General features: G+C 35.9%; 4 protein-coding genes across 4 annotated transcripts; 2 read left to right on the forward strand and 2 right to left on the reverse strand.

Annotated features, from left to right (window-relative positions):
* The first annotated feature begins 2288 nt into the window (after nucleotides 1–2288).
* On the forward strand, nucleotides 2289–4524 carry LOC131791259 (uncharacterized). The gene has a single exon (XM_059108607.2). The coding sequence runs from the start codon at nucleotides 2597–2599 to the stop codon at nucleotides 4094–4096; it is 1500 nt and encodes a 499-aa protein (XP_058964590.2). The 5' UTR covers nucleotides 2289–2596; the 3' UTR covers nucleotides 4097–4524.
* Nucleotides 4525–4744: 220 nt separating this feature from the next.
* On the forward strand, nucleotides 4745–15956 carry LOC131791264 (X-ray repair cross-complementing protein 6-like). Its single transcript, XM_059108612.2, has 22 exons — nucleotides 4745–5020; nucleotides 5400–5501; nucleotides 5648–5722; nucleotides 5829–5876; nucleotides 6049–6103; nucleotides 6518–6614; nucleotides 7250–7328; nucleotides 8350–8373; nucleotides 8704–8787; nucleotides 9481–9557; nucleotides 9804–9887; nucleotides 10435–10531; nucleotides 10719–10781; nucleotides 10991–11042; nucleotides 11688–11776; nucleotides 11901–12029; nucleotides 12479–12590; nucleotides 12995–13078; nucleotides 13574–13651; nucleotides 14022–14134; nucleotides 14791–14880; nucleotides 15449–15956. Exons 1-22 carry the CDS (start codon nucleotides 4931–4933, stop codon nucleotides 15560–15562), a joined length of 1836 nt encoding a protein of 611 aa, XP_058964595.2. The 5' UTR covers nucleotides 4745–4930; the 3' UTR covers nucleotides 15563–15956.
* Nucleotides 15957–15973: 17 nt separating this feature from the next.
* On the reverse strand, nucleotides 15974–17645 carry LOC131791265 (testis-expressed protein 52-like). Its single transcript, XM_059108613.2, has one exon. It carries the CDS (start codon nucleotides 17570–17572, stop codon nucleotides 16844–16846), a length of 729 nt encoding a protein of 242 aa, XP_058964596.2. The 5' UTR covers nucleotides 17573–17645; the 3' UTR covers nucleotides 15974–16843.
* Nucleotides 17646–18649: 1004 nt separating this feature from the next.
* Nucleotides 18650–27104, reverse strand: LOC131791253 (PHD finger protein 21A). The gene is made up of 13 exons (XM_059108599.2): nucleotides 26933–27104; nucleotides 26510–26542; nucleotides 26327–26392; nucleotides 25482–25541; nucleotides 24918–25169; nucleotides 24041–24289; nucleotides 23434–23485; nucleotides 22127–22206; nucleotides 21426–21611; nucleotides 20762–20911; nucleotides 20230–20308; nucleotides 19758–19861; nucleotides 18650–19036 (listed from the first exon to the last, which is right to left on the reverse strand). Exons 1-13 carry the CDS (start codon nucleotides 26984–26986, stop codon nucleotides 18935–18937), a joined length of 1467 nt encoding a protein of 488 aa, XP_058964582.1. The 5' UTR covers nucleotides 26987–27104; the 3' UTR covers nucleotides 18650–18934.
* Between the last annotated feature and the right edge of the window lie 38 nt (nucleotides 27105–27142).

Consider the following 27142-nt stretch of genomic DNA (forward strand, 5'->3'; position numbering starts at 1 on the left):
ATATACAATAAAAACAAATTTTGCAATTTCACGGAGGTTTCTTTCTTAGGAAGCGCGAAGTTTTTCCGTCGAGGATACCAGCTGTTGTGAGCTTGTGCTTCCAACCCATTGTGTTTACTTTGTCCTCACTAGCCTAAAAGCGTGATATCCTGGAGTTTTAATCTTGCTCTCCCTTTATTCATAATTGACCACACTTCTAGCCAGTTTTTTCAACGCCAAAAAGGGAGATCTTCGACGTGGAAGTCTTTCAATTTTAGAAAGATTCGTTCGTGTTCTACTTTAGATAAATTTCAGGGTTTTTAAGGGTTTCTTGCGATAATCATTGCTCAAAAAATCGCTTCGGTACTGCTTTTTTCAGCGGTTTTCAAGGAATAGGCTCAAACGAAATTTGCTTGTGTACTTCCTCCACAAAGCGTTTCCAAGAACAAATTTGCTCCGAACTGCAGGTCGCCACAAGAAAAAGTTGATTGATGCATATTGGCTGGGAAACGTCTAAAAGTATAAGAATCTATTCAAAATGAATAACAAAATCCTTAACCTTTGCCTTACGTTCATTGAATCCCTGTAAAAATCCGACAAAAGTCATAAAATTTTACTTCGGGCAAGGTAAATACTTCTGATTAACTTTTTCTTGGCTTAAAAATAATCTTTTTCAGATATTTATCTAGCTCTGATTGACTTGAGTTAATATTTACAGGGGGTCGATCACCAAAAACAAAACAATCAAAAACAATTGTGAAACTGATGAGCTTTAACAAAAGTGAAGGAATTTTTTTCAGGAAAAAAAGGGGGAAGAAGGCTTGTTGAAGTAAAGGTTGATTTCCAAACCCTTAAACAGAAAAAATTCGAGCAAAACCAGCCGGTTGATTTTCCCTCAAAGCAAGTTTAGAGTTAAGTTCACGGAGCCCAAGCCATTGTGACGATATCCTGCCGATTTTTTAATGAAATGCTTCTGAAAAAAACTTTTTAGAAAATAATTAACGCTTTCCTGCTTCCCGATTTCCTAGGGAACGCGTAGAAATAATTTCTACAGCGCTAGTTCTAACTTCCTTCGCCAACAACAAGGTTTATGGTGGGAACTGAAGAAAACTCAGTATTTTGTTTGCATCATTGGGAAGATCAAAAAGGTTTTTCAAATCACAAAACTTAAAACATCGAGAATGCAAAATTATACAAATTAACTTTTCGCTCCTAGATTTCCACTCCAAAAAATGGCAAAAGGAAAAGAGAGTAATGAACTTACTAATTCGCAAAATTATTGAATAGAATGAATTATCGATTGTAAAATTCCTTTCAGTTGCCAGCCACAGAAACGCTCGTAGGAATCTTGAATGTTTTTAATTGAACAGGTGACATAATTGATTTTATTTCTTTAGCGAAAATTTGATAGAACCCGGCTGGCTGTGGAATAAGCTGCAATTCAGACCATTGTAATAACACAGCTGGAGAGATGTCAAGGCATTTTAAAGTTCTGTCTCGACTTTAATTTAATTTCGCCCAATTTTCAAATCCTTCGATGTTCCTTGGACGTCTCTAAAGTTTATCTTCGAGAATCTTCATATATTTCTGGTAAATCTTTATACAATAAACTTAAGACACAATTTTCATTTCTTCGATTTTATCTTTACGTACAGACAAAAAAATTATCCTCCTGAAAAGTTTAAAGGCACGAATAAATTGTCTCAGTAATTGCACGTTTTTTTTTAACATATGAAGAAATCTAAGGAATGTTTCTGATTACCCTGTATTGAGTAAATATTGTTTAAGTATTTCGTGGATCGAAAAATCGCCTTATCGAACGAGATGTCCCACAATCCAACACTGCAAAATTTAAAACGAATATTGTTAAACTGAATTTCCTCGTTTGAGTTGTGTCTTAAAAAGTAAATTAGCTAGGAAATATATTATTTTGCGATATAGATCTCAAGTTCTTTATCAGTTACACAAAGATAAACGAATAGTGATATCGATTATAACCGCATCATAACCATAAAGTGAGGGGATAGCATATTGTCAAAATCAGTTTTAACAAAAAAATTAAGAAAACAAGGAAAAAGTAGAGTGCGACAAAAATTCAAAAAAACCTCTTATTTTTGGAACGTTAACACTTTTTACTATTAAAGTGCAGCAAATATTGGCTAAGGTAAAATAATACAACGGGGGTTAAACTGAAGACTTTGACGATGAATATAATGTGAAGACAGCTGATAAATCAAGTTACCCTGGTAACCAACAAATAGCCTACAGCCATGCTTTAAATAGATGCCGACATTCGTGCAGCCCGCACTAACACTGCAGTTAAGAACAACAAAGGAAATGTAAGATATATCATGGATAACGATTTTTTCGGAAGCGTTTTAGCTCCACGCGTCGGACAAAAAGCCAATATTTGTCTTTCAAGAAGCAAGATAAAAATTTTTGTGTTTCAAGTAAACAAAACCTTAATCCCGCCACATTAGCTTTTCAAATGTGCCACACAGCATTGGCAGGTATTTACCAACAGGTGTAATAATATAAAGACATTCATGGATGAAGCGTTTCGCCGCGAACGATCCTCCTGTAAACCATTCATCAACGCTATATTATTTAACATAATATGGAATGGCAAAGTTTTCCTGTGCCATGTGCTCACATCGATGCCGAGGAAAGCGGATACCGAATTTCCATGGATCAACTTTTTTATAATCTAGATGGACTCCTCAAAAGAGACATGAACGATTGTTTGTCAAAACAACTCAACGGATTCTTCAACAAACACGCAAGAATATACCAATTTGGACCAAGTAATCAAAGAGATAGGGTTAATCTGAGAGCTGGACAAGGTTTTCGAAAGAAGGACGAATATAAAACACTTCAAGAAAGTTGTTTCGGCCCGTTTGCTCGTACAAGTCAAAGCGCATCGGTTCACAAGCCGTCAAATTTGCGTTTCAAATCAACACGCTTGCGTAATGGTATATCCTCCGCTCCGTCAAGAAACGGGTTTTCGTCAAATAGACTGATCAGACCGCCTAACATTCCTTCAAAACCTCCCAATAACACGTCAAACGAAAGAAAGCGACGCCAATTTAAATTGGAAGGACTTCCCTCATCTTCAGAAGCCAAAGCCCCAAGCGATCTGTTGCCAAGCAACGGCTGGTGGAGAACGAATGGAAAAGGCACGTGCGGCAGCGATTCCGAAACAGATTCGGAGGTCAGCAGTGAAGTTGAAAACAGTGAACGTTTCGATCTAGAAACAAAAAACGATGGGTCTATCCAACGATATTCTTTGGATGCGCAAGATAGTTCTAAAAGTCGTCAGTCGTCAATTAGTTCACTAGGATCGGAACTAAGTGACAACGAATCAAAACCTCAAGCAAAGGAGAGTTCCACTCCCTGTCTACCCTCAGAAATCCAAAAAGAGTCAATTAGAGAAATAAGTGGAGAATTGAAAACTTCGTCTTTCTTTCATTTAACGAGTGGGCCTGGCAACGAAAGTGAACCGAAAGATGAAAGATACCTGGAGTCCAGACCACCACATCCTACTCCGGATCTTGACGGAAAAAACTGCTCTGAAAGCAAATCTCTGTTGCCCTTAAATATATCTCCAAGCCTTTTTATAACGGCAGAAAAGTTTGACGATGACTTGAAATTAGATTCCAAAGAATTATTTAATAATAGGTTTTACAATTCAACAAGTCGGGTTAATTATAGTAATTTACCGACATTTATGCAAAATAGTGCGCGTCTTGATCAAGAACCAATAAGTAGAGAAGAGAATTTTCAGAGGAGCGTCGATAAATACCGAAAAGTATCATGTGCTTTTCCTAGAGTTAGGGAAAGCAAGAATGGCTCAAAGAACCACAGGGCTGTTCCGCTAAGTCTCCAAAAGCGAGCAGTCCAAAATCGCCCAAACACCGCTAAGTTACCTGCGAGATTAAGGCTCAAACACAGAGGAAGTCCCTTCACAAAGTTTACAAAAGCTACAGAAGAGACAGGACCAAACGAGCGGATTTTACCTACGACTTTACATAAGTCAGCGGAAACATCGTATTCCGTGATGTCCCCATATATGGCGAATGTAGTGTGGTCTGTGATGAGTGATGAAAAAGTAGTTTGATTTAAGAGAATTTGTAGAAATCGATGGAAATGTGACAACAAGCAAAAAATACAAACAAATAGGGAAACCGTCAAACATAGCAACATTATACACTGAAATCAATACGTAAATAAGTAAGCAGGTAAATGAATAAATAGATTCAATAAATTTTAAAAGAAAATCAAGATACTGGTGGCAGTCCTGTACTATACTGGATGTTAAAATGTCTGGAAAATACATATACCTTGATTGCAGTCGTATTCTGTAATAACTTGCGACTAAACTACCCTTAATACATCATATTACTTTCACGAGCGCAAAAACTAGCATGAAAACTGGCTGCAGTCGATAACTATCCAACGTAGGACTTTGTTTTCCGTTCCTAAAACGTCCGTTTGTGTGTGTGATCTTCAATAAAGAATCAGCACTAGCTCTCATTAAATAGATTTACTTACCTAGTATCATTCTGTGAATTCTATAACCTTTAATAGAGTCTGTCTGTAAGCCATGCACATTAGCTAACAATGTGGTTTAAAGTTGGTACAATTCTTGTCAATTACCATTCTGCCTGAAAAGCAATGAACTGGGAACGAATACCTTTTTGCATACCTTATAATTCTCTGTGTCGCTTTATGAAGCTTACACAACAAAGTAAATCGGTTTGTGAGTTGGGAAGAACGCGGGAATCTGCCCTATCTGATTTTCTCACCGAAAGTTATTATTATTTTTACTAAAGAACGTTTGCAAATTCTTTCTTGACTTACTTTCCTGTCAAGAAGTATTTTTTCTTCTAGTTTCTGGCCCAAATTGGACCTGAATCAGAAATATTGCCACAATTGCCCTGTTCTGACTAATATGTCACATTGGTCTTCGACATTTTGGGGGAGCACTGCGGGTTTACTCGGCGAGGACGATGAAGCAGAGGCTGGCGATGCCGAACAACAAGTACGTATATGTAAGCATAGGGGGTTAAAGTGTAATTGCTGTAATTTGGATGTTGCTATGCAAGTGGCCAGATCTCATGAGACGGGCGTGTTTAAACCTGTAAATTAGAAGAGGCGCGGGTTCGTAGGGGTGAGAGGGGTGGTGAGGGGTGAAGGGAGGGGGGGGGGGAAAGGAGGTCATAGAAAATATATCAATCTTGTCCTGATAAAAAAAAAACAATAAAAAAAATACCCTATCTTAACGACGTTCTTTAATTTTATTAATCGACTTAATTCTAGACACTTCTAACGTTTCTTGTAAGACCTTAGAAACTGCTCCTTACCTCTTTTTGATTCCATTAATCAGCTGGTGAAACTTAGAAATTATTTTGTTTTGATAGACATCCTGGGATAACAAAGACAGCCTTATATTGGTAATTGACTGCTCAAAGGAAATGCTTCTATATTCCAGAGATGAGATCCCTTTCCAGTTGTGCGTAAAGGTAACTACCTTGTAACATCATCATACAAAAATATAAATAAAGCTATTTGTTACCCAGAGAGCTTCTGAATTGATTCATTAAGATCATGATAAGATTTATCTCAAATGATTTTTAAGCCTCTCACTAATTTATTTTGCTTTATTTAGTGTGCCATTAGCATCCTTAAGCACAAGATCATTAGCAGTAACAAAGATCTGATAGGTGTAGTGTTCTATGCAACTGTAAGTACAAGGAAAAAACTTATTTTTTGTCTTTTGTTTAATAATCCACTTTTTCTCTGAATTGGTTGGCCTCAAAAAAATGATTTTATTCATTTTATTTTACCAGGAGAAAAGCAAAAATTCAAGTGATTTCAAGCATGTTTACATTTATCAGGTGACTGTTCTGACCCTAATTGTCAACATGCAAACATATCTCTTTGGATACTTAATTGCTGTTAAATGTACTTTTCATTAAAAATCGATGAAAGTTGTCAACTTAGGTATAGCTTTTTCTGTTATTACTACAGAACATGGTCTTAAATCATTATTTTACCTCCTTTTTGTAGCAGCTGGATCTCCCAGATGCTCAGTGTATTCTTGACCTTGAAAAATTTCTAGAAGGTTAGCAAATAAAGTTAACCCTTTTATCCATAAGAGTGACTAGCATCTAGTTTTCCTCACAATATCACCTCTCAGTTGAACATCAAGGTCATGAGAATAAAAGAAATGATTACCTACTAAAGTAGCTCTTGATTGTTAAACAAATTCCTCTTGTCAACACCATGTGAATTGTGTCAGTAAGAGTATGGAGAATATGCACACTGATATAAAAGTGTAGAGGGTTAATGAATCATATGTAGGAACGAGTAATGATGTGAAGTTCCCTAAAAAGAACTTATTGAGGATTGGTATATGATTTAATTCTGTAGTAGAGCTATGCATTTGTTGAAAGAAATTCCTGAGTTTTGAAGAATCTCTTCCCCATTCAGCATTTCTGTCACCTTTAACTTCTGATTTATCCATGGGTTTTTTCAGATGACAGTTGTAATGACTTTGGAAACACATTCGGACATAACAGTGGATTTTCTCTGAATGATGTTTTGTGGACTTGTTCCAATATGTTTTCAAATAGGTAAATAAAGGCATAATGCAAATGTTGACAGAAAAAGGATTTAAATAGTATTTTTATTGCAAATATTGTCAGATGATACCCAAGCAGTTACACTATCTGGCAAAGCAAGAAACTTTCTTTTCAGCTCAGTTGTTCCTTCAGACAAGTGCAGTGTTTATTTTTACTTGTCCCAACCACAATCCTACATGTCGGAAAAAACCCGATAGCAACTGGGTAAGAGGTGAAATTTGCCTAAAAATCAACGGCCACATTTCAAGTACCAAAATCAGACAGATGTAACTTACCCAAACTGATATTTAGTTTGCCATCTGTAAGCAATACTTATCTTTATGGACAGCAAAGATATGTAATACATTGAACAATGATTTATTATATTTCAGAAGTCAGGTAAAAAAAACATTTACTGCTCATTTCTGTGTAGTCCGTTTAGACAAATGAAATCATGATAATTTTTTTTGTCCGAATGGAAATATTTGCTGTCCCAGATGTTTGGATGGCCTTAGTTTCCTACCTGGCTATTATTGAGTAAGAATAGCCAATAAATCAGAAGTCAATATTGAATACTCTCACCCAGTTTATGTAATATCTCCTATTTAATTTTGGTAACAATCCATTGCATGTATTTTTCTTTTCAGTCGTCAAAAAAAAGGCCACAAACGAATCATGCTATTTACCAACAATGATAATCCCCATGCTGGGAATCTTGCTCTCCAAGTAAGATTTTTCTTTTTTTTCCTATTTTCATTTTTCCTGTTGTATATGATCATATATTCGTATCATCCGGGTGAAGGAAGTCCTGAATAGATGGTGCATGGCTATGGATGAAGTTTTAACACCCGCAGTGGAATTCATTATCACTTGACCCTCATGATGACTTACTGTCAGCTTGTCAAAATGTTGGTCACTGCTACCAACAACAATCTTTTTTAGGACAACCCTCATTTGGATACTCAGACTGCACAATCAATTGTAACTCCTGGGTTCAAACTATTTACTGAGGCTCTTTTGTTTTGCTCATGCAAATCTGTTTGATTTCATAGACATATACATACACCTTACATGTTGGTTTAGCATATAACATGCCAAGATATTTTTAGAGTTGAGTAATATTTTTCTGACCCTGGTCAGGGAGAGGAAATATACGAGCAATGAACAAAATGCCTGTTTGCATTATATCTAAACCATAGAATAAGGGATTTATTTCCACCATTGTTTCATTTTTTTAGTATATAATTTTTTATGGACTTTTAGTTAGGGAAATACATGCAATGGTCTAACTGAACTTAGTATCCATGAAACATGAAAACATTGCAACATTAATCAAAATCATGGGAGTGTTTTTGTGACTAACAAGAAAAACTGATGCCCTTAGAAGTGTGTTGCTTTAAAGATCAAGCCTAAAGAATAGAAGAGAACCAAAGTTTGGACCATTCAATGCAGCCATTTTGTTGCTCAGCCTTCCCTCCATATTTTCACTATGTTCTACAGTGTAATACTGTGGTATATTTTGCACATCCGGATGTCCTAATTTGGTAAAATGGCAAATTAGTGAAATATTGTAACCCTCATGACCCTTTACACAGCTTCTGAGTTTGAATGTCAAATTCTCTGTTATAGATGATGCATTAAAATATTTTTGTGGGGAGAAGTTGTTTGTTACTAAGTTATGGAATTGAAAGGATCAATGGTGATCGATTTAATAACATTGATCTCCTTTCCTCTAATTCTTTTTCAGAGACAAGCCAAGACAAAATCAAGAGTAAGATTTTTTTTTGATACAATCATGTATTTCTGCTCACTCTTTCATTTAAACCTTTCACTCCCAAGATCTCGTTAGTAATTTTTTTTTACTCTGCTGTACAATTTGTATAAGGTAAGTTCAGAGGATTGGTTTTGGATCAATTACATATAGCTGAATTGACATTTTTCTTTATTCTTATCTTCTTGATATTGTATCGATATTGTAAGGAGAAATTTTGTCTGATAGTCACTCATGAGAGTTAAAGGGTTAAGTGGTTGCATTGTAGTTCCAAAGATAATGGTAACTGATACTGAAATATAAAATGTAATGTAGATCAATTTATTTCAGGATTTGAATGAAATTGGTATTGCAATTGAACTGATGCACATTCAGCCTCCAGACCATGCTTTCGATTCAAGTCTTTTTTACCAGGTACATTGTGGTATTTGTACTATTAGTGTTTATTTTAAGATGCTATTTGCATAACTTGGATTCCCTTTCCTCTTCACCCAGTTAGTTGTCCTTAGTTTGAATTAAAGAGAGCCCAGCTTCTTCTTTTATTTTAAAGTTGCTGTCTTCTTGTTATCAAAATGGTGGGTTGTTGATAAATTCTTGATATGCCACTATATCACTGTGGGAGATGAGGTGGTCTAATGACAGTAGACTGGACTCTGGGTGGAGGGATTTGAGACCTGGCTGGGTCAATGTGCCATGTCTTTATGCAAACCTCTTTACTTTCACAGTGCATCTCTCCACCTAGGAGTATAAATGGGTACTGGCAAATTGTCAGGGAAGCCTGATGAAATGCTGAGGGGGTCACCTTGAGATTAAAAGGCATCCCATTCAGGGAGGAGTAGTTATACTTCTGGTCACTTCAGGCCATGGAAACTGGGATAAGCTTGTCACTTGGTTTGCATACTATTAACTGTGCTTTGAATTCAAAGGTCTGAGTTTTGATTACTCACAGAGGACTCAGAATTTTTTCTTTTTCCCACACTTGTGACAAGACAAAAACATCTTTCTCCATTGCTGAGTTATTCTGACTGCCTAGAATTGTTACACACAGCCAAAGTTTCAATTTTTTTCCTTTGTATCTTTACTTTGAATGATTTGGGAACTGCTCAGGATGTAATACAAATGGATGATGATGAGGGAGGGATTTTGCCAGATCCTGCTGAGAAGTTTGAGGAACTACTAACCAGGTGACTTGTAAAGAAAATTTCTGTTGAATTTGGTTTTCCTGACAAGTGTTTGACTTTGATATTAACCCATTGACTCCTAAAAGTGGCTAGCATCTAATTTCTCCTCATAATATCACCCCTGAATCAGGCATTAAGGTCATGAGAGTAAAGGAAGTGGTCATCAACTGAAGTAGCTCTTGATTGTTGTCTGGAGAAAATGATTTGAATTTTTTTTTTTTTTTTTTTTTTTTTCATTCCTTGTAACAGAGTGCAAAAGAAAGAGCATAAGAAAAGACCATTAGCAACTCTTCCATTTATGCTGGCTGATGGAATTGAGCTTGGAGTGTCTGTGTAAGTTCCTGGTTATGCTGTGGTTGAAGCTTACATCCTACTTGCCCTTGTTATCGAACCTCTTTTACAGAGACCATAAATATGATGAAGTTTAAATTGAATGTCAAGGAAGGATACATGTCTTGTTCATCTGGAATAAAAGGAAAAACGAGTCAAACTCATTGTTCAGGTCCTGTATACCAACCAACTGGTACCTTAGAAACTCTTATTAACTGAGGTTGAGGTCATTACTGTAAGTTGTGGACCACTTTTTTTTTTTCACCTTGGACTTACGGCACCTGCATTCCATAAACCCTAGCAAAAATTATTAAGGTTTTGTAACTTACAGTATGGACCGAGAAAACAAGGTTGGTAAGGTAGTAATCATATCTTAGGGTTCAAATGGAGGGAGAAGATTTCACTTCGGACAAACTTTTGAATTGGGCGGGCCTTACAGAACTGTGAAATACCACCAACTAAATTAACCAATCACAGCACACAATATACTTACTGAGAGATATAATTAGTAAGTTTATTTCAATTCATATAATTTGTGTTATTTTTACAGATACAATCTTTGCAGACCAGCAACAAAATCCAGCTATGTTAACCTAGACAGTCATAAGAATGAAGAAGTGAAAATACACACCAAATATATATGTGTGGTGGGCTTTTTTATGCACTTTGCGCTGAAATTCATGTAAAAATACTTATTTCTTGCAGTTAACATGAAATATGATATTTGTTTATGAACCTCATTATGGATTATATGTTAAATCAGTTGTCAACACTTATCTTCAATTGAAATTTATTTACAAATCTTCAGTTTGAATTAATCTTACCTTTCTTTAGGATACTGGCAGAGATCTAATGCCAACAGATATAAAGCTTTATCAGATGTTTGGAGGTGAAAAAGTATGTGAATTTTGTTTTTTGTTTTTTCGGTCTGTTTGTTTTTTTCTTGGTGGGGGGGGGGGGAGAGATGGGTTAATAATTGTTCAAAAAAAAGGGAATTTTGTTTATTACCTTAAGAAATTATTATCAACTAGACATTGCAATACACAGCATTGTTTTATCATTGTTATATTTGTGCAATGAGTTTTAGTCCAATTGCTGAATTTCAGGTTATCTTTGAGAAAGAGGAGGTGGCAGAAATGAAAAGCTTTGGCAGCCCAGGTAATTTCAGTTACAAATTTCCAACCTGCATTTACAAGAAACTTGTTTCCATTAACCAGATTGCTTTAAATACCTCTTACTAAGCAAAATCAAGTTTGAGGTCCCTACTATAAGTTATGGATCAAGTTTTTTCAGCTCTGATTTATGGCCTGCATGTTTTGTGCTTGGGCCATAAATCAAAGAAGGAAAAAGGAGGCTCCATCACTTACTATGTGGAATTAGAAAAGGAGGTTAACCCTTTAAATCTTAAGAGTGACAAGCATCCAATTTCTCCCTACAATATCACTCCTGAATCACACATTAAGGTCATGAGAATGAAGGAAATGGTCACTTGGAAGGAACCTTTTGATTGGCAAACAAATTCTCCTTGTCAGCACCTAGGAAATGTATAAAGAACAGTGTGACGAATAATATGTTCACTGATGTTAGGGTGTAAAGGGTTAATGAGATAATAATTATATTTGTGGGCTCAAACAGAGAGGGAAGATTCCAATTCAAATAAACTTTTGAATTTAGTAGGCCATACAGTGAAATATGGCCCGCTAAATTGACCAATAATAGTGCATGTACTAACTGAGGGTTATAATTGTGGCTTGTAATTTCTGATTCTTGCATCCTTTCTTTCTCCTTCACAAACTTTTTCAGGTCTTCTCTTAATGGGGTTCAAACCAAGGTCATCACTGAAGAACTATTTTCACCTCAGACCAGCACAGTTTCTTTATCCCAATGAAAAGGTAGTGAAATAACATTATTGTAAATTTGGCAGCAGAGATGTAGTAATGATAAACAATTATTTCTCTTGAAATATTAAAGCACAGAATGTTGACAAGAATGTTTTTTTTTCAACTCTATTTTCAGAATATTTCTGGGAGTACAACATTGTTCTCTGCACTTCTTAACAGAAGTCTTGCTAGAGATGTGATTCCAATATGCCGGTTGATTCCAAGGGCCAATACTGCTCCAAGATTTGTAGCTCTACTCCCACAGGTGAGAATTGCTCTGGCGATTAATTAACTATAATACATGTACCTCACAAAGAAGAAAATTATCTTTGGGTGGGACATTAATTTCTTTTTTGAACACCATCATCAATTGTTCACAATTTGAAATGATATAAATTTCATTTGACCTGAAAAAATTCACCCTTTTAACTTGCTTTTTGTCTGCAGGTCAAGTGACATTTATCCCATTTGAAATTATGATCAGATTCCTCTGAGGGAAAGAGGAACCCTTTAAAAAATTTTAACTTGCTCCCAACATGAGGCTTTGTAGCTCAGATTGTAATAGTACCAAATTAATATCTGGGAGGTATAGTTCCAATCCTGTTGAAGCCTTAAGTTTTCCGAGCTTCTAAACTGCATAGTTTAAATTGCAGCACAGCTGAGAGGATCATTGCATTTCTTGATTTTTTTGATTGTCATGTGTTTATGTTACAGGAAGAAGAACTGGATGAGCATAACAACCAAATTACCCCTCCTGGATTTCATCTAATTTTTCTTCCATTCACTGATGATCTTAGGAAATTGAAATATGAGGAAACTCCTAAAGGTATCAGGGTTTGTCAGAATTGAAACAAAGTCAAAAAAACCTACTAAGAAGATATTTTTTTATGGTAAAGGTTACAACCTACAAGCATCAGGGTGATTTTTACTTGAGATTTGAACCACACAGTATTGTTCTACAAGCCTCAAGGTTTCTTTTCCATGTCACCTTTTCACCTCTTATATTTACATTTGTTTCAATATTGTGTATCAATATAATAAATAAAATGGTAAAAGTGAAGAACAGTTCCCAAATATTTCTTGGCAATTAGTACTGTGATGAAAAAGTATTGTTTTATTAGAGATAGAGCACATTTTTCTAATCCATGATTATTACTGGTGATAAGTATTATTACAGTATAATAATCATGTAGCCTAAATTTAGCACTTTTGTTATTTCTTTAATTTCAGCCACTACAGAACAAGTGAATAAAGCCAAGGAAGTGATCAAGAAACTCACATTGGGATTTGATTGCTCAAATTTTGAGAATCCTAGTAAGCTTTCAAATTAGTGGTCTTCATGCAATTATAAAGTAAATAATAGGAATTTTGACTTTTAACATTTTGTCATCGGTATTCGTTCTTTTTTTGTATGAGGCAATGTAACGGAACTTTTGACCAATCAAATCTTTACAACATCGCATAATAATGTTATCGACAATGGATGGCCTCTTGCTTAGTGGGCACAGTTAGAGGTTCCTCTAAATTGTATGTTCTGCTTTTTTTGTTGCTGTTGTTGTTGTTGTGTTTTTTAATATAAATTAATATTATTTAACTCATTAACTCCCAAATGTGTATTCTCTGCTCTACCTGCTACACATGTCCTTGTAAATAAGGTACAAGAATTTGGTGTTAAATCAAAATCATAGCAACTTTTACCTGATAAGTTTGCATATTCTCATTACTTTTTTGCTGGATAATGTATGGATGCCATAGGGAGAAGTTACGTGTTAACCACCTCTGTGAGTTAAAGGGTTCACTTATTTACAGCCCTACAGAAACATTACAAGAACCTGGAGGCATTAGCTTTGGATAGAGATGAGCCTGAAGAGGTTATTGACTTAACAGGTGAATTATTACTCTCATATTGATTTATTCTCACAGTAGAAGACAAGTAAGTCATCAAGTAAATGATTTATTGTTTTAATTTGGATTGTTTAAAATTTTTAGTGTAAGAGTCAAACATTTTCTAAACCCATTACACTAAGAAAACTTATGTTTTTGATAACATACCAATTATAAATGTGAAACTACAAGGGATGCAATGGAATTAGGATTGAATTGCAAAAAATTAATACCAATTGCCCTGGACGAAGTTACTGTTTTTAAGTGCACTAGGAAGGTGGTGTGGAAAGTGCAGCCCTCAAATTGAGAGAGTAAGAAACACTTCTAAGCTTTCAATACTTCATTAACAGTTGAATTAAATGTTTCTCTGTAGAACCAAAGGTAGAATCCATTGATTGCCAAGCCAGGGAAGCCATAAAAGAGTTTAAAGATGTAGTTTTTCCTGATGATTATAATCCAGATGCCAAACCTGCACCAAAGAGAAAGGTATGAAACGATTTGAAAAATGTTCTACCCTCACAGATTCTCACTCACTCCAGCTGTAGAAAGGTGGTAAAAAGAAACAAACCTGAAAACAAACCAGGTTAAGTAACGAACTAAGAAGCAATTTTATAGAGAAACTGTGGTGTTGTGTCAGTGAGGGGTAAAAAGATTATTTGGTTTATCAACTGAGTTGATAAGGTAAATTGGCCATTATAAAGAGTTTTCAAAGCTGATATTTTAAGCAGTAGTCCTTTGTCAGAGCCCTTTGTTAGCCCTTCACTTTGAGAAAGAGCTAACACTAAAAATGTCAGTATTAGCAACTCTTTACTGTGCTAATATACGTCATCAACTCAGTTGATAGTACTAAATTATTGGGTTAATCAACCCTTTCACCCCCACAAGTGACCAAGACAGAATTTCTCCTTACAATATCAATACAATATCAAACAGACAAGTGATGAGAATAAAGGAAAATGTAAGTTAGGAGATTATAAGTTGATCCAATACCAAATTCGCCAAACTAACATCACTAGAACAGTATGGCAAACAGTTAGGAGAATTGCTAATGAGATCATTGGAGTTTAAGGGTTAATGATCAACACAGTTTTTTAGTGGACCACTACATTACCCTAACTATTTGCTTGGATTTAATTGTTTAGGCTGTGGATTCATCAGGAGGTGCTGCCAAAAGAACTAAAGCAGGAGATGGGGTTGAAGTTAACATGCGAGAAGAGGCACAGCAAGGCAGAGTGAGTGCCAGTAGTTGTAATAATGATAATGATAATAATGATTGATTTCTGTAATGCCATATGGATAAACCCATGGTTCTTTACAACACTTTCTTGGAGACTTTGTTTAGACTCCATTGAGCAGTTCACAGTTTTCTAAGGAAATTTTTGAAGGTGCCCCCAATTTCAAAATCAAGGCCAGACTTCAACACCAACAGCTTTGTTCCCTACTCTTTGTGAGAAGTGTGTGGGTTCTTTAATGTCCTCTGCTAACCAGCACTGAGAACATGCAGCAGACAAGGCCTACAATTTATCTTCCTTACCTGTGAAAACTAGAACATCAAAACATTTGTAGATGTCATAGGAAAGGCAGCATATTCTCTTCAGTTAATATAAGACCCTTAGTGTTTGTCCAGTCTGTAGCTTTAACCCTTGACCTTCCCATGGCAGTCTGACAGTTAATTCTTTAGATTGTTTTGTGCTTTGTTCTTGTGTTAGCAAAACTGAGGATTTCAAGACTGCAGAAACTTCAAAGTATTACAAATCCTAAAAATTTAATGTAACTCAAACTTGTGTTTCATGTTTTCAGCTTTCCAAGCTCACTGTCCCAGTGCTTAAAGACTTTGTTAAAGCAGCTGGCATCAAATGTGGCTCAAAAAAGGCTGATCTAATAGAAGCTATCAAAGAACATTTTGGAGTTTGATGTACAGGTTAATCTCCTTTTTTAGCATCAGAGTAATTACTTCACCCCTCAATTTTAACTAAACAAGAAACTTTTACAACTTGTAACAGTTGTAGTAAAATGTTAGATTTATTCCCAGATGATAAATACTGAATTGAAAAAAAGTAAGCTATAAATACAGATTTTGCCAATCTTTTTTTTCACTGATGTTATGTGTTTGTATGTTCAGCTATGATGAACCTAAAAGTGATTTTGACAAATACTTAGCTTGGAGGCCAACAATATAAATAACTTAATTCTTTGTAATATTGAGATGGATTGCAGAATTGAGGACAACCATTTTCTCTCCTATATTCTGTGCAGACATTTTTTAGTCACCACTCAGAATCCTTAAATAAACTAGAGTTGTACTTTGTGATAATGTGATGACTATTTTGCATGAAACTAATCTGTGAAGATTTTTATTCCCTTCTCCCAATGAAAAAATCAGGATCATTCTGAGATGCACAAAAATGTTAGTGTAAAGAACTAAACTGTGGCAACTGTTCCTCAGTTCCTTTCAGGCAAGGAGAACAACATTACCCAAACTATTAAGGACTATGGCTTTAGTGATCCTCACAAGATAATCATCTTGCTACTGCTCACAGAAGCATTTTCTTCACAGTTTACCAATGCTGTTAGTTTATCTTGTTCATCTGTGGGCTGTTAACAGCTTGAACTTTGGGTTGTCAAAATCCTTTATACAGCCATCCTTATTGAAGCTTACCTGTAGCTTTACCATTTCCTCCTCCCCTTCCCCCAAGGAGAAGCAGAAGGGAAGGAACCCTCTCTTTCATTTCTCCTAAGGGAGGAGGGTATGGCTACACTTAGGCTATCCTGATTGGAGAAAGAGTTACAAGATGTGGTTCATCATACTCTATGAGGGACATCGCTCAAGTGTACACACCATTGATCCAAATTGAATGATTTTAAAATTAACACTGGCCACTAAATTGTTTTCAATTGAAATCATTTTTAATTGTGGATGTTAGTTAGAAATTGACTGATCTGCTCTGATTAGTGATGGAATTGTCTCTCTGAATGGAGCAATCTGGCCTGCCAGTTGTGGATCTAATAAAGGAAGTGTTTTCCAGAGAGGGAGAGGTATCTGTCAATCGATGTTTGACGTTATTCCTTGTCTTCACTGTAACTACCATCGCCGTAATCAAATCCTCTTTAACTTTGTTCTGCCTTCTGCTGTCAATCAACACCTGTATGGAATCTTGGCGCTTATGAGCCGTTTATTCGTTCGTAAGCTATCCACTATCCAACGCCTCCATCGTATTGAGGCCTTCTAACCCGTAATCCATAATGCCATGGAGTTCCTTGTCTAGACAGAGAGTAAAGCGAACTCGATGGCATCGAGGGTATTTTCCTCGGAAATGGTGAACTGTAGGACGGATAAAACGCAACGCATTGATCCGGCGACAGTAAAGTTTCCATTCGTGGATATCTTTTGTATTTTGCTGGGGGTAAAATATTTCCCTCCCAGTCTAATGGCGGTGCACGACATTCGCTTTGTACTTGTAACGTCCTTGACTGTATTTCTTGCTTTCCCTTTTTCTGCCATCCTACTATTTTCTGTGTCGTGGGCGGCAATTTCACCTCTTGCAAGAATTTCCGGTAAGTATGGTCACCGATTCGCGATGGTTTAGGGACAGACAAGGGATAAATATCTGCAATCATATATATACCATCTGGGTACTGCAGTGAATTTCGTCCTCTTTCACGATTAGCACTGTCTTTTGGGCGAACAAATTTGAAATTCTTCCACATGTTGCTGTTGTATTTATCGTCAATTTGCTCCAACTGTGTGGTATCCAGTTGAGTGATGTCAAGCCATAATCTTTGTTGAGCAGTGTTCAGTGGTTTGTCTTTTTCATCGTGAGGAGCTTGACGAACGAAGCTGTTCAAGTCAAAAGTGAGTTCTGATGGAGACTCCTTTCTTGGTGGAAGCCCAAAAGTTGTTTTTGATCGAGAAGAAAACGCCATAACTTAAACTTCTTGAGATAATACAGTCTCCACCGAGAAAGCTAAATCTGGAAATCGAATCTATGGTTACCATGGAGATTGGGAGAGCTAGAAAATTCTAACGGGGAGGACTCGAAGATGTAAGGAGCACCGGAACAATAGGTGTTTCGTATATTTCGCGATGCAGCCATTTTCTGAGTTACAACCTGTCTGTTTCAAATTGACGCAGATTGAGGAACTTAGAAAAAGAGAATCGGTGAGGCTTGCAAATCCCAGTTTTAATAGGTTTTTTGCTTGGCTAACTTCAAGTGTCTCCTTTCAAATTTTACAGAACTTGTGGTATGAATTCTAGTAAATCATTTCCTTTACTCCCAGTGGGGAAGTAGCTTAGCAGGTGTTGGACTCAAACAGAACGTGTTAGTTAGGCTATAACTCAAAGTACTGCTAGAGAGGTAAAATTTCAGTCCACCTGTTATCACCTTTATGAATGAGAAGACTTCTGATATCCTTCCTAAAAAAAATAACACAATAATAAATAACTCTCAGGAGCCAAGTTGGTGCCCTCCCCCTTAGGCCCCCCCCAAAAAAAAAAAAAACAATTTATAAAATAATTCAACTCTCTGATGGTTTCAAGTGTTGAGGATCTCTCTTTTGTTTAGGCAGGTGAATTAAGGCCTTTTCGTGGCATACCCTTTTTAGAAGTAATTAGGTATTACAGTTATTCAAAAGTCCTTATTGTCTGTAAACAGATCACATTCAGGATCAACTAAACTTCCAAATAGTATGCGCGCTCTGATTGGCGAGATAAGCTGGAAACCACTCCGCTTCGCGTTGTGGTTTCCTACGCTTATCTCAAGTTCTCCCAACCTCCCGCGTGTTTACATCAGGCTATGTAAACACAGAAACCATTTTACATTTCTTCATTTGGATGCAGAATGCCTCTAATTTGATCTGCTCTCACAATTTCGCAACTAAAGAAGCTCTTGATTGTTAAACAAATTCTCCTTATTATCACCTGATAGGATACATAGAGAACAATATGGAGAATATAAAGGGTTAACAGTAAAGACCAAGGTACACAATTCGGAGAAACCAATCTTAAATTCAGTATCACTACGTACTTTTATTACTTTTGCAAACAACATCTGTGCTTTTCTTTCCTATTACAAAATGCAACAATCTTCTTTGTTAATTATGTATATTATTATCTACAACGCTTACAAAATGCACTGAAACATATGCGCAACCCAAAAAATAGTTCATACAATCCGACATTTTGTAGCAAATATCTTCTGATAAACAATTAACATTAACAAACCAATTTGAAAACAATGGTTTCAATAAATATTCTCAGAGTTAATTCAAGAGAAAAACTAATTCATGTCATAAACTCTGAACCACTTCAATAAATTTAATCAATCTATCAACAGAATTCTGTGCGGATTTGTTGCTGGCTGAGAGTTCACTTTTGGCCTGCATCTGTTCCTAAGTTCAAATAAAAACAAAAGGACAAATTCTTAAAAATTTAGTCCATCTAACTATGAACTTAAATTTTGTATTACAGACTGTAGTAGGTAGTGGTGACTGACCATTCAACAACTTGAGCAGAAAGGTTTGTATTTTTAAACAAGTAGTAAGATACTTATCAAAACTATTGCAAGCGTTCCAAAGAAGCAACATATAGCTGATTTTGTCAGTATTGCCCTGAAGACATCTCAACCCTCGATGCAGATCATTAATCTCCAACTAAAAACCAAAGATGTTTTTCTTTTTTCTTTTTTTTTTTTGCTATGGCTGTTTATTGAGATGAATCAAAACCTAGTTATAGTTGCAGCAAACACTTTAAATCAAATACATCAAGTGGCTAAGATTTCCAACTGAGAGACAAAATTCACACTTAAATAATTTGGAAAGGTGTGTTTTGCTCATGAACACAACAATACCCCTTTCCTTGGTCTTAAGCCATAATTTTTTGTAAGTGGATGCAAAAGACAAAATCAAATAATTGTCCAAAAGAATTGTCCCCCTCTCTACCAAAAAAAAAAAAAAAAAGTCCGCAGCAAAACAAAAGGAAAAAAATCATTTGCAAAGACAGTAACAGAGAAAAAGAAAGTTCATTTTTAAAGTCTTTCTATTCCTACTCCCAAAAGTTTAAGAAAATTGTTTGTCCCTTGGCTGCACTCCAAAGGCCTTAAAGTAACCTTACCATGATTGCATTACTGAGCTGCTTAGCTTTGGCCTCTAGTTCCACTCTCTCCGCTTTTAACTCTTCACTTCTTTTTAAGAGTTTATTCTTTTCTTCTTCTTTTGCTAAATAAGAGGAAAATGGTGATATACAAATTAATCATATATAAATAAAACTATATGTGAGTAGACTTTACTCCTTCCTGTTTGGCTGATAATTGAAATGGATGTGTGACTTACATTTGAGCAGGGTGTGAATGAAGTTTGGAAAACACAACTGACATTAAAAATCCTGCTAATTACATGAGAAGCTGGCTCCATTACCAGTGGCAACAGGTTTTCACAATCAATAGTCACTATTAAAAATGAGGAAAGGTGGTGGTGACAGCACCATTATTTTACAGTCAATACCCTGTCACCAAACTTTTTCCACAACTCATTTACCTAATAATTGTAGTGTAATAGTTAACTTCGTGGATGAATATTCTTTTTACCTGTTTTGTGAGCTAAGTATGAATGTACCACTGCTAAAGTACCAGGCCAAGGCATGGGTTCATCCTCTTTGACTCTTTCCTAAAATAAAAACAAAGGCACTGTTAACCCTTTAACTCCCAAGATCTGATTGTTACTTCTCCCCTTTGGCTGCTACAAATATCCTCGTAAATTAGTCATGAGAATTTGGTGTAAGATCAAGATAACAACTTCTACCTGATAAGTTTGAATATTCTCATGACCTGTTTGCTGGATAAAGTACAGATATTATAGGGAGAAGTTTCATGTTGATCACTTCAGGGAGTTAAAGGGTTAAGTCTGCAACGAAGTTGGATGTCTGCACTCAAAATTTTTCTCAGAGGAAGTTTAGTTGATCCCTGAATGTAAAGATGCTGTTTACAGACAATAAGGACTTTTGAATAACTGTAATACCTAATTACTTCTAAAAATGAGGGTATGCATATAGCTGGATCACGAAAAGGCCTTAGTTCAAACCAGCCAAATATAACAATTTTACAGAAATGTGATCCTCACCCGACACTTAGGACAAAGCCACATGCCAGGAGGAACAGAGGTTAGCGGAGGATCTAGACAGCTCATGTGATAAACTAAATTACAAGTGTCACAAAGCAGTAGTTCTCCACTCTCTTTACAGATGGCACATACTTCATCATGATTATCATCCTACAGATAAAAAGAAATGAGAATTTGTGGGGGCAAGTAAACATTTTTGGCCAAATCAATTGACTCTTTTATTATATGATTGATTGCAGGAAAAAGTGTATATGCTACAAACTTGAGCTATTCATTGTTAAACATATATACCCTTTGATAATGACCAAAAGAGTTTAAATAATGTTTAAATGTTCCTCAGATCCAATCTGGGCCAACACCTTTGGAATGTTTCATAACAAACAAGGAAATACACTTCTGATTGGAATTAATTATTTTCATAAGCAAACACCAAATATTTCAGTATTGACCTCACATGTAGGATCACTATCATTGAGAAAAAATGTACAAAATGACTGCAAGTCTTCAAAATTGGTTACATGCAAATGTTGAAACAAAAAGTGTTATTGCTGAGTGAATTTATCTTCCAAACATTTTTTAAAAGGGAAAACTGAAATACAAACTTTTGTGACCCTTGAATAGAATTCCATGTAATACAATAACTATAAAATGAAAAGTTTATTACCTCATCAACTGGAGAATCCATTGTAACAAAGCGCTTATATTTAAATTTTTTGAGCTTTCCATTTTCAGCAAAACCATTAGGGACAGGTGAAGTAGGTTTTGGTGAGTTTGGTGCACTGTTGAACTTGGGAGGTCGACCTCTGCCTCTTTTAACTGGTAACATTGTTATCTTCTTAATTCGTTTGGGCTAGGAGAGGAGAAAGAAATCATGCATTGGTATAAAGCAAAAGTATGCACATATATCAAAGTGGGAAACATGAAGATCTGAGATTCCACTCCTAATGAGGACTCCAAAATTCTTAATACAAATAATATCCTTCTAGTATATACATCCTACAACAGCTAACAGTTGAAAACAAAATTAACAATCTCATCCCATGTTTTGACACACTCTGTTATCCTTATTACTAACTCCAGATATAGCCACAGATATGACTCCTGGCTCTCATCTGTGTCTTGATCCTTGTTCATTTTTTTTAAAATTGGAGACATGCTCATTGTTAAGATTACACAACTCCAAAAGGGTAGCATAGCATAAGCTGATTATAAGAGTGAGCCACATTACCCCGGTAAGGATTTTAAACCACAACATGAATCAGTGTATTTTGAGGCATTTAGTAGCTTAAAAACAGTGTGTTATTTACAATACAGTTTAAACTGATCATTAGAATCACAATGAATCCATTAACTCACATAACTCACCTCTGGGTCTATATCTAGTGCATTCTGTGGAGATATACAAGTACTCCTTCTTTTCCGTTCTTGTCTCTTGAGCTGAATTTCTGCCAAAATATGACAACAAAACCAAATCATTGTAAAAATAGAGAGCCAAAAGCATGCGTGTATAGCTTTCCACAAAAGTAGTGATTTTTTTTTTGCAATCATACAAAACAAATTTAAATTTATTGACATAGAGACATCAATATTGCAATCCTAGCACCTTTGACTGCCAGTTTTATCTCTTGTCAGAGGCAGATTAACTGAAATCTACATCACAAATTCCTTGTGCCATTAGTATTATGATGTTGAAACATCTTTGAATTATAATGACTGAAGCAACAGCTTGTTATCACGCAAGCCTAACTCAAAACAGGAAAGAGGATAATGTTTCCAAATATAAAACATTCACTTTCTCCCTCTCTCTACAAAATACAGTGGCAAGGTTGTGTTATGAAACATAATAAGCTTCTATGATCACTCAGTGTTAACTGCCAACATCTTAGGATGGAACATGAATTCCTATTTTCACAAAAATGCAGTCGTTTCAACACAAAAGTAAAGCAATATTTAGTCTAATGATGACTACACTGCATTTTTGTGAATTAATGCATAGAGAAAGGTGAAAAAGCCAATGGAATGTTATTGAAAATAGGAAAAAACTGGCCAACCTTAATTTATCCGTAGAAATACAAAAGGAAAGGCAAACTACACCAATAATTTTCCACTAAAACTTTATCTGTCTTCAAACAAACTATTAGCTGTATTCATAACGCTTCACTTCCCATGAGCTATTTGAAGGATCCAAGCACCAATAGCCAAATACCTCTCAAAAGTGTTGAGACCACAAGGAATTTTGAGCCCTTAATTGGACACTAATACTGACAAATTACTATTTATATTCCATGGAAAAATATTGCCAATATTGCCTCTTGCAATGTACTGTATTGTAGATTTTGTTGATAATTGCATAAATAAGTTGAGCCATTATGTCCTTAACTCTTGCAAGCTGGATATTGCGCAAATTATTTCAAATTTGAAAACTTAGTTTTTCCTCCTAGAGAATAAAGAAATCTTCTGTTCATGAGTTGAAAATAAATTGGCCAACTGCATACCATTTTTACATGGAAAAAGAAGAGAAAGTGGCAACTAGCTAAGTACCACTAACAAAAGAAGAACTATAACAGTTTAACTAGAACTAAAAATACACAGAAGTATATGATATATTTTAAAAGCTTCTCATCTAATCCAGGGGGGTAAACACCTTCAAAATTCCCATTCACAGCTCTTACCAATCAACGTCTGTGGTGTAATAAGTCCAAGAGCAGCCATGAACTCCATTTTCTACATCAAAAAGAAAAAAAATGGAGTGATGTTGAAAGACAGTGCAGAATCATGTAAAAAATATGAATGATCAACAATTTGAAATCATATCTGATTTCCACCATGGGATAATATTATGAATATCTCCATGCAAGATAATTAAAAAAACAGCGTTTTGAGCATATTTGGGATTAAATATGTTAAATTATTTATCAAAAGAATCTCTTTGACCTAATATGATATCAAACACTTTTAACTCTTCAACCCCTACGAGTGATAAGCATCTAATTTCTTCCGACAGTATCATCCCTAAATCAAAAAATTATGTCACAAGAATAGAGGAAATTATCACAAACTCAAGATGCTTCTGATTGTTACACAAATTCTCCTTGGAAGAACCATGGGAAATCTATACGAAACAGTATGGAGAATATGCATACAGTTTGTGGGGTGTAAAGAGTCGACATGAATAGGACTCAGGTCAACATTAAGTTGAGAAAATGCTTCCAAATTAAGATGAAAACTGGAGAATTAATATTGAATAATGGTAGAGCTCCTATGATAAAAATCTTGTACCTTGGGTTCAATAGTCTTTATTGCTTGTTTTCCAGTATCCTGAATTGGTAAAGAATTGCTTTGAGGAGTGGGGCGTGGCAGTATTGGCTGAAGATGATGAGTAGGGAATGGTCTTCCACCATGTCTGAATGAACTCTGAGGAGCTCTGTTATTCTGTTGATAAGGTGTGGTAATGTTGACTGAACCTTTCATGGAAGACTGAGGATGAACGGGAGAAAACATTGGGCTCATCTGCACACCGGCAATAGTCTATAAAATTCATGAAATAAATTGAGTAAGCAACAATAATAAATTGAATAAAAGGGAACTGACCAAGATCTAGTGTGAAATTGATAACTAATGATGACAATTAAGACATTGTGAACCTGGAGCTTGACCTCACTGAGAAGAGAGGGTCCTCTGTGCCTTAAAAATATAACAGCCTGCCATTCTAAACTATAAAGGGGGGTAAGTTTCTAGAGAAACTGTCATGCTGCATCAGTGGGATAGTTTCAAAGCTGACATTTCAAGGATTAGCCCTTTGTCAGAGCAAACGGAAGAATTATAGGTTTTGTGTGTGTTCATGTGAAGAAAATGGAACTACACTATTGGTGGGAATATGGTGATGAGAAAACAAGAATAAATTAGTTTGATGAAAAGTGCTCATTGATACCATGGGAATTGAGAGTGCCGATTTGAAATAAATTTATCTTTCAATCCCTCCATTCCCTCTGATAAAGGGCTGTTCCTCAAAATGTCAGCTTTGAAACTCTTTACAGTGGCCAATTTAAATTCACTCAGTTGATAACACTGCAATTCTAAACTACCCAGTTGTACCATATTTTATTGAAACCAGAACAATATATCTTTTTTTTAATAAAGATGTAAATATCATCACCTGAGGGGTGACGAGAACCACAGGTGGTGGCTTTGGCTTTATTCTTGGGAGCTGGATCGGCAGTGGCTTCTGCTGAGAGGCGACCTTAAAGGGCTTAACATCCTGTGGTTCTGTTTTGATTGACATCTCCATTTTAATGGAAGGCTCTATTTTGACCAGAGGTTTACTCGATGCAAATACTGCTTCCTTGTTGTCCGGTGAGGTGATGTTGTTTGAATGGTTATCACTTAGTGGTGATTTTACATTGTTTTCCTACAATTAAGAAAAAAGTATTTAGTTATCTGTAGGAAATAAGAAAAAGCCTTGCAAATGACTTAAAGAATTTATTGTGAGAACTGTGAACCATGCATGGAATTCCATGAAGTTGAAAGTTATCGATCAGAGCTCAGAGTTCATCAAATAAACCCAGCCAAAACAAAAGGAAAAGTGCTCAAAGATGCTGGTATACATGGGTCTTCAAAAGGAAGGTGTGAAAGCAAGACAGCAAAAGACAACAACAAGATATAGAAGTTCTTTATGAAGAAAAACTGTGAAAATTATCTAGTAACATTGGCTTCAACTCACCTCTCCCCTAAATTCTGCTTTGTTCATTAATTCTTGCCTCAACTGCTTCACAACATGACTCTGCAAAACAGTTATTAATAGTATAATGAAAATGCATCAGAACAATATCAACTAGCTAGTTTCAAACAAGAAAAAAAATGTCAGAACCTTGAAAGTGAACCCTTTATTTTTTATTTCCTTCCTTCCCCTTATTCTTCTTTTCTTTTTGCAAGACAACACAAATTCCCCAAATTAATTCTTGTTCAAAGTATTGTTGTTATCATATAAGATCAAAATATTTTTGGAAGCTAGAAAGGGAAAGTCTAAATAAGTTTGTTATCTTTGAAACTATAACAGAGGTAGAGAAGAGTCAAAAGTGACAGAGGGTCCAAAATGGAACAAAACAAATTTTTAACAGATGCAAAAAACGTCTCACAAATTGACACTCCACAGATACGAAAGCATCAAAATGTATGATCTCACTTCCGGTTCATCAGAGCATTGATCAACAAAGATCATGAACGCCGTAAAATCGTAGCGAATCGAAAACATGAAACGCTATTAGTTAAATCTTGTAATTCGAGCGTTTTGCGACAACTGTAGTAAAAAGAGAGAAAACAACAACATTACTTGACTTCACGACAAAACATTTTTCCTTGGCTGTGTCCACACCTGTAGCAAGTCCCACGGGACTTTGTCGCTTTTTGATTGGCTCCTATGAGCATGAATGCCCTGCATTTTAATTTTTCACCACCCTCTATGTCTCAGAGCAAAATCTCCTTCCTACATTTGCATGTGATTTTTTAATGGCTCTCCTTGCCACTTTTTTGGCCCTAAATAAACTCTCCTCTACGCCATAAACCTACCTGTTGTTCGCTTAAACTTGTAATATGGGCTTGAAGACTCTGTAACTTTTTCTGAAGGTCGGGATTCTGTAAAACAGAGATATCCGTGTTTGAAAATATTTCTCAAAAACTGCGTCGACGGAAAACAATTGAAACCCAACACACTGAAACATTCTGATCAAAAGAAGCGAAAATATATTTTACCTGTGGATCTGTCTTTATTTGATGAATAAGAATCTACAAAAATTGAGAGAAAACATCAGTGAAATCACAGCCAAGAACGAAACTCGAACCGACCGCCGCAATTTATGCATTTACTAGAAGTTCAAGTGAACTAATGGGGAGGTATACACAGCAAAATTGATTAAATATGTACCGTGTCGCTCGTTCGAGTTCGAAGAAATTCGCGGATTCGTTTCGCCGACAGAATACCCATTCTAGACCAAGAATGCTGTAATACGAACTACCATAATATTCTCTGTTCGAACCTACGGCCTATAACAGCCTGACGTAAATGAGCATTCGGGTAGTTAGAAAATCGCAAAAACCTTTTGCCTACCTAATCTGCATGCAAAACACTTGTGGACATAGTTTGTCAATCGCACTTCCGAATGGAAAATAGCCTACCTGGTGTTGCTGAAGTTGGCTTTTCAACTGCGACTGCAATTTCTCCAACTCCATCAAGCAGCGAGGGCCGTTGTTTGCGGGGATTTCTCGTTATCTATGAAAGGTTGAACGGTTAAGGGGTACCGTCCACGGGTCTCTGAAGGGAACTGAAATGACCAAATACGTACAGAAGCGAGAGAGCGCACTTGCAAGATCCCGGATGAAGGGTGC

Source organism: Pocillopora verrucosa, chromosome 8 (assembly GCF_036669915.1).
Source record: "Pocillopora verrucosa isolate sample1 chromosome 8, ASM3666991v2, whole genome shotgun sequence".
NCBI classification, from domain to species: domain Eukaryota; kingdom Metazoa; phylum Cnidaria; class Anthozoa; order Scleractinia; family Pocilloporidae; genus Pocillopora; species Pocillopora verrucosa.

What these genes read in the sequence shown, in the direction of transcription:
- LOC131791265 (XM_059108613.2), bottom strand. Translation starts at nt 17,572, where the DNA reads ATGGCGTTTTCTTCTCGATCAAAAACAACTTTTGGGCTTCCACCAAGA.
- LOC131791264 (XM_059108612.2), top strand. Translation starts at nt 4,931, where the DNA reads ATGTCACATTGGTCTTCGACATTTTGGGGGAGCACTGCGGGTTTACTC. An exon ending in AGCATGTTTACATTTATCAG is followed by an intron (nt 5,877 to 6,048) that starts GTGACTGTTCTG and finishes TCCTTTTTGTAG; the next exon opens with CAGCTGGATCTCCCAGATGC. An exon ending in ACACCAAATATATATGTGTG is followed by an intron (nt 10,532 to 10,718) that starts GTGGGCTTTTTT and finishes ACCTTTCTTTAG; the next exon opens with GATACTGGCAGAGATCTAAT.
- LOC131791253 (XM_059108599.2), bottom strand. Translation starts at nt 26,986, where the DNA reads ATGGAGTTGGAGAAATTGCAGTCGCAGTTGAAAAGCCAACTTCAGCAA. An exon ending in GCCAACTTCAGCAACACCAG is followed by an intron (nt 26,543 to 26,932) that starts GTAGGCTATTTT and finishes CAATTTTTGTAG; the next exon opens with ATTCTTATTCATCAAATAAA. An exon ending in TGGATTCTCCAGTTGATGAG is followed by an intron (nt 20,912 to 21,425) that starts GTAATAAACTTT and finishes TTTTATCTGTAG; the next exon opens with GATGATAATCATGATGAAGT.
- LOC131791259 (XM_059108607.2), top strand. Translation starts at nt 2,597, where the DNA reads ATGGAATGGCAAAGTTTTCCTGTGCCATGTGCTCACATCGATGCCGAG.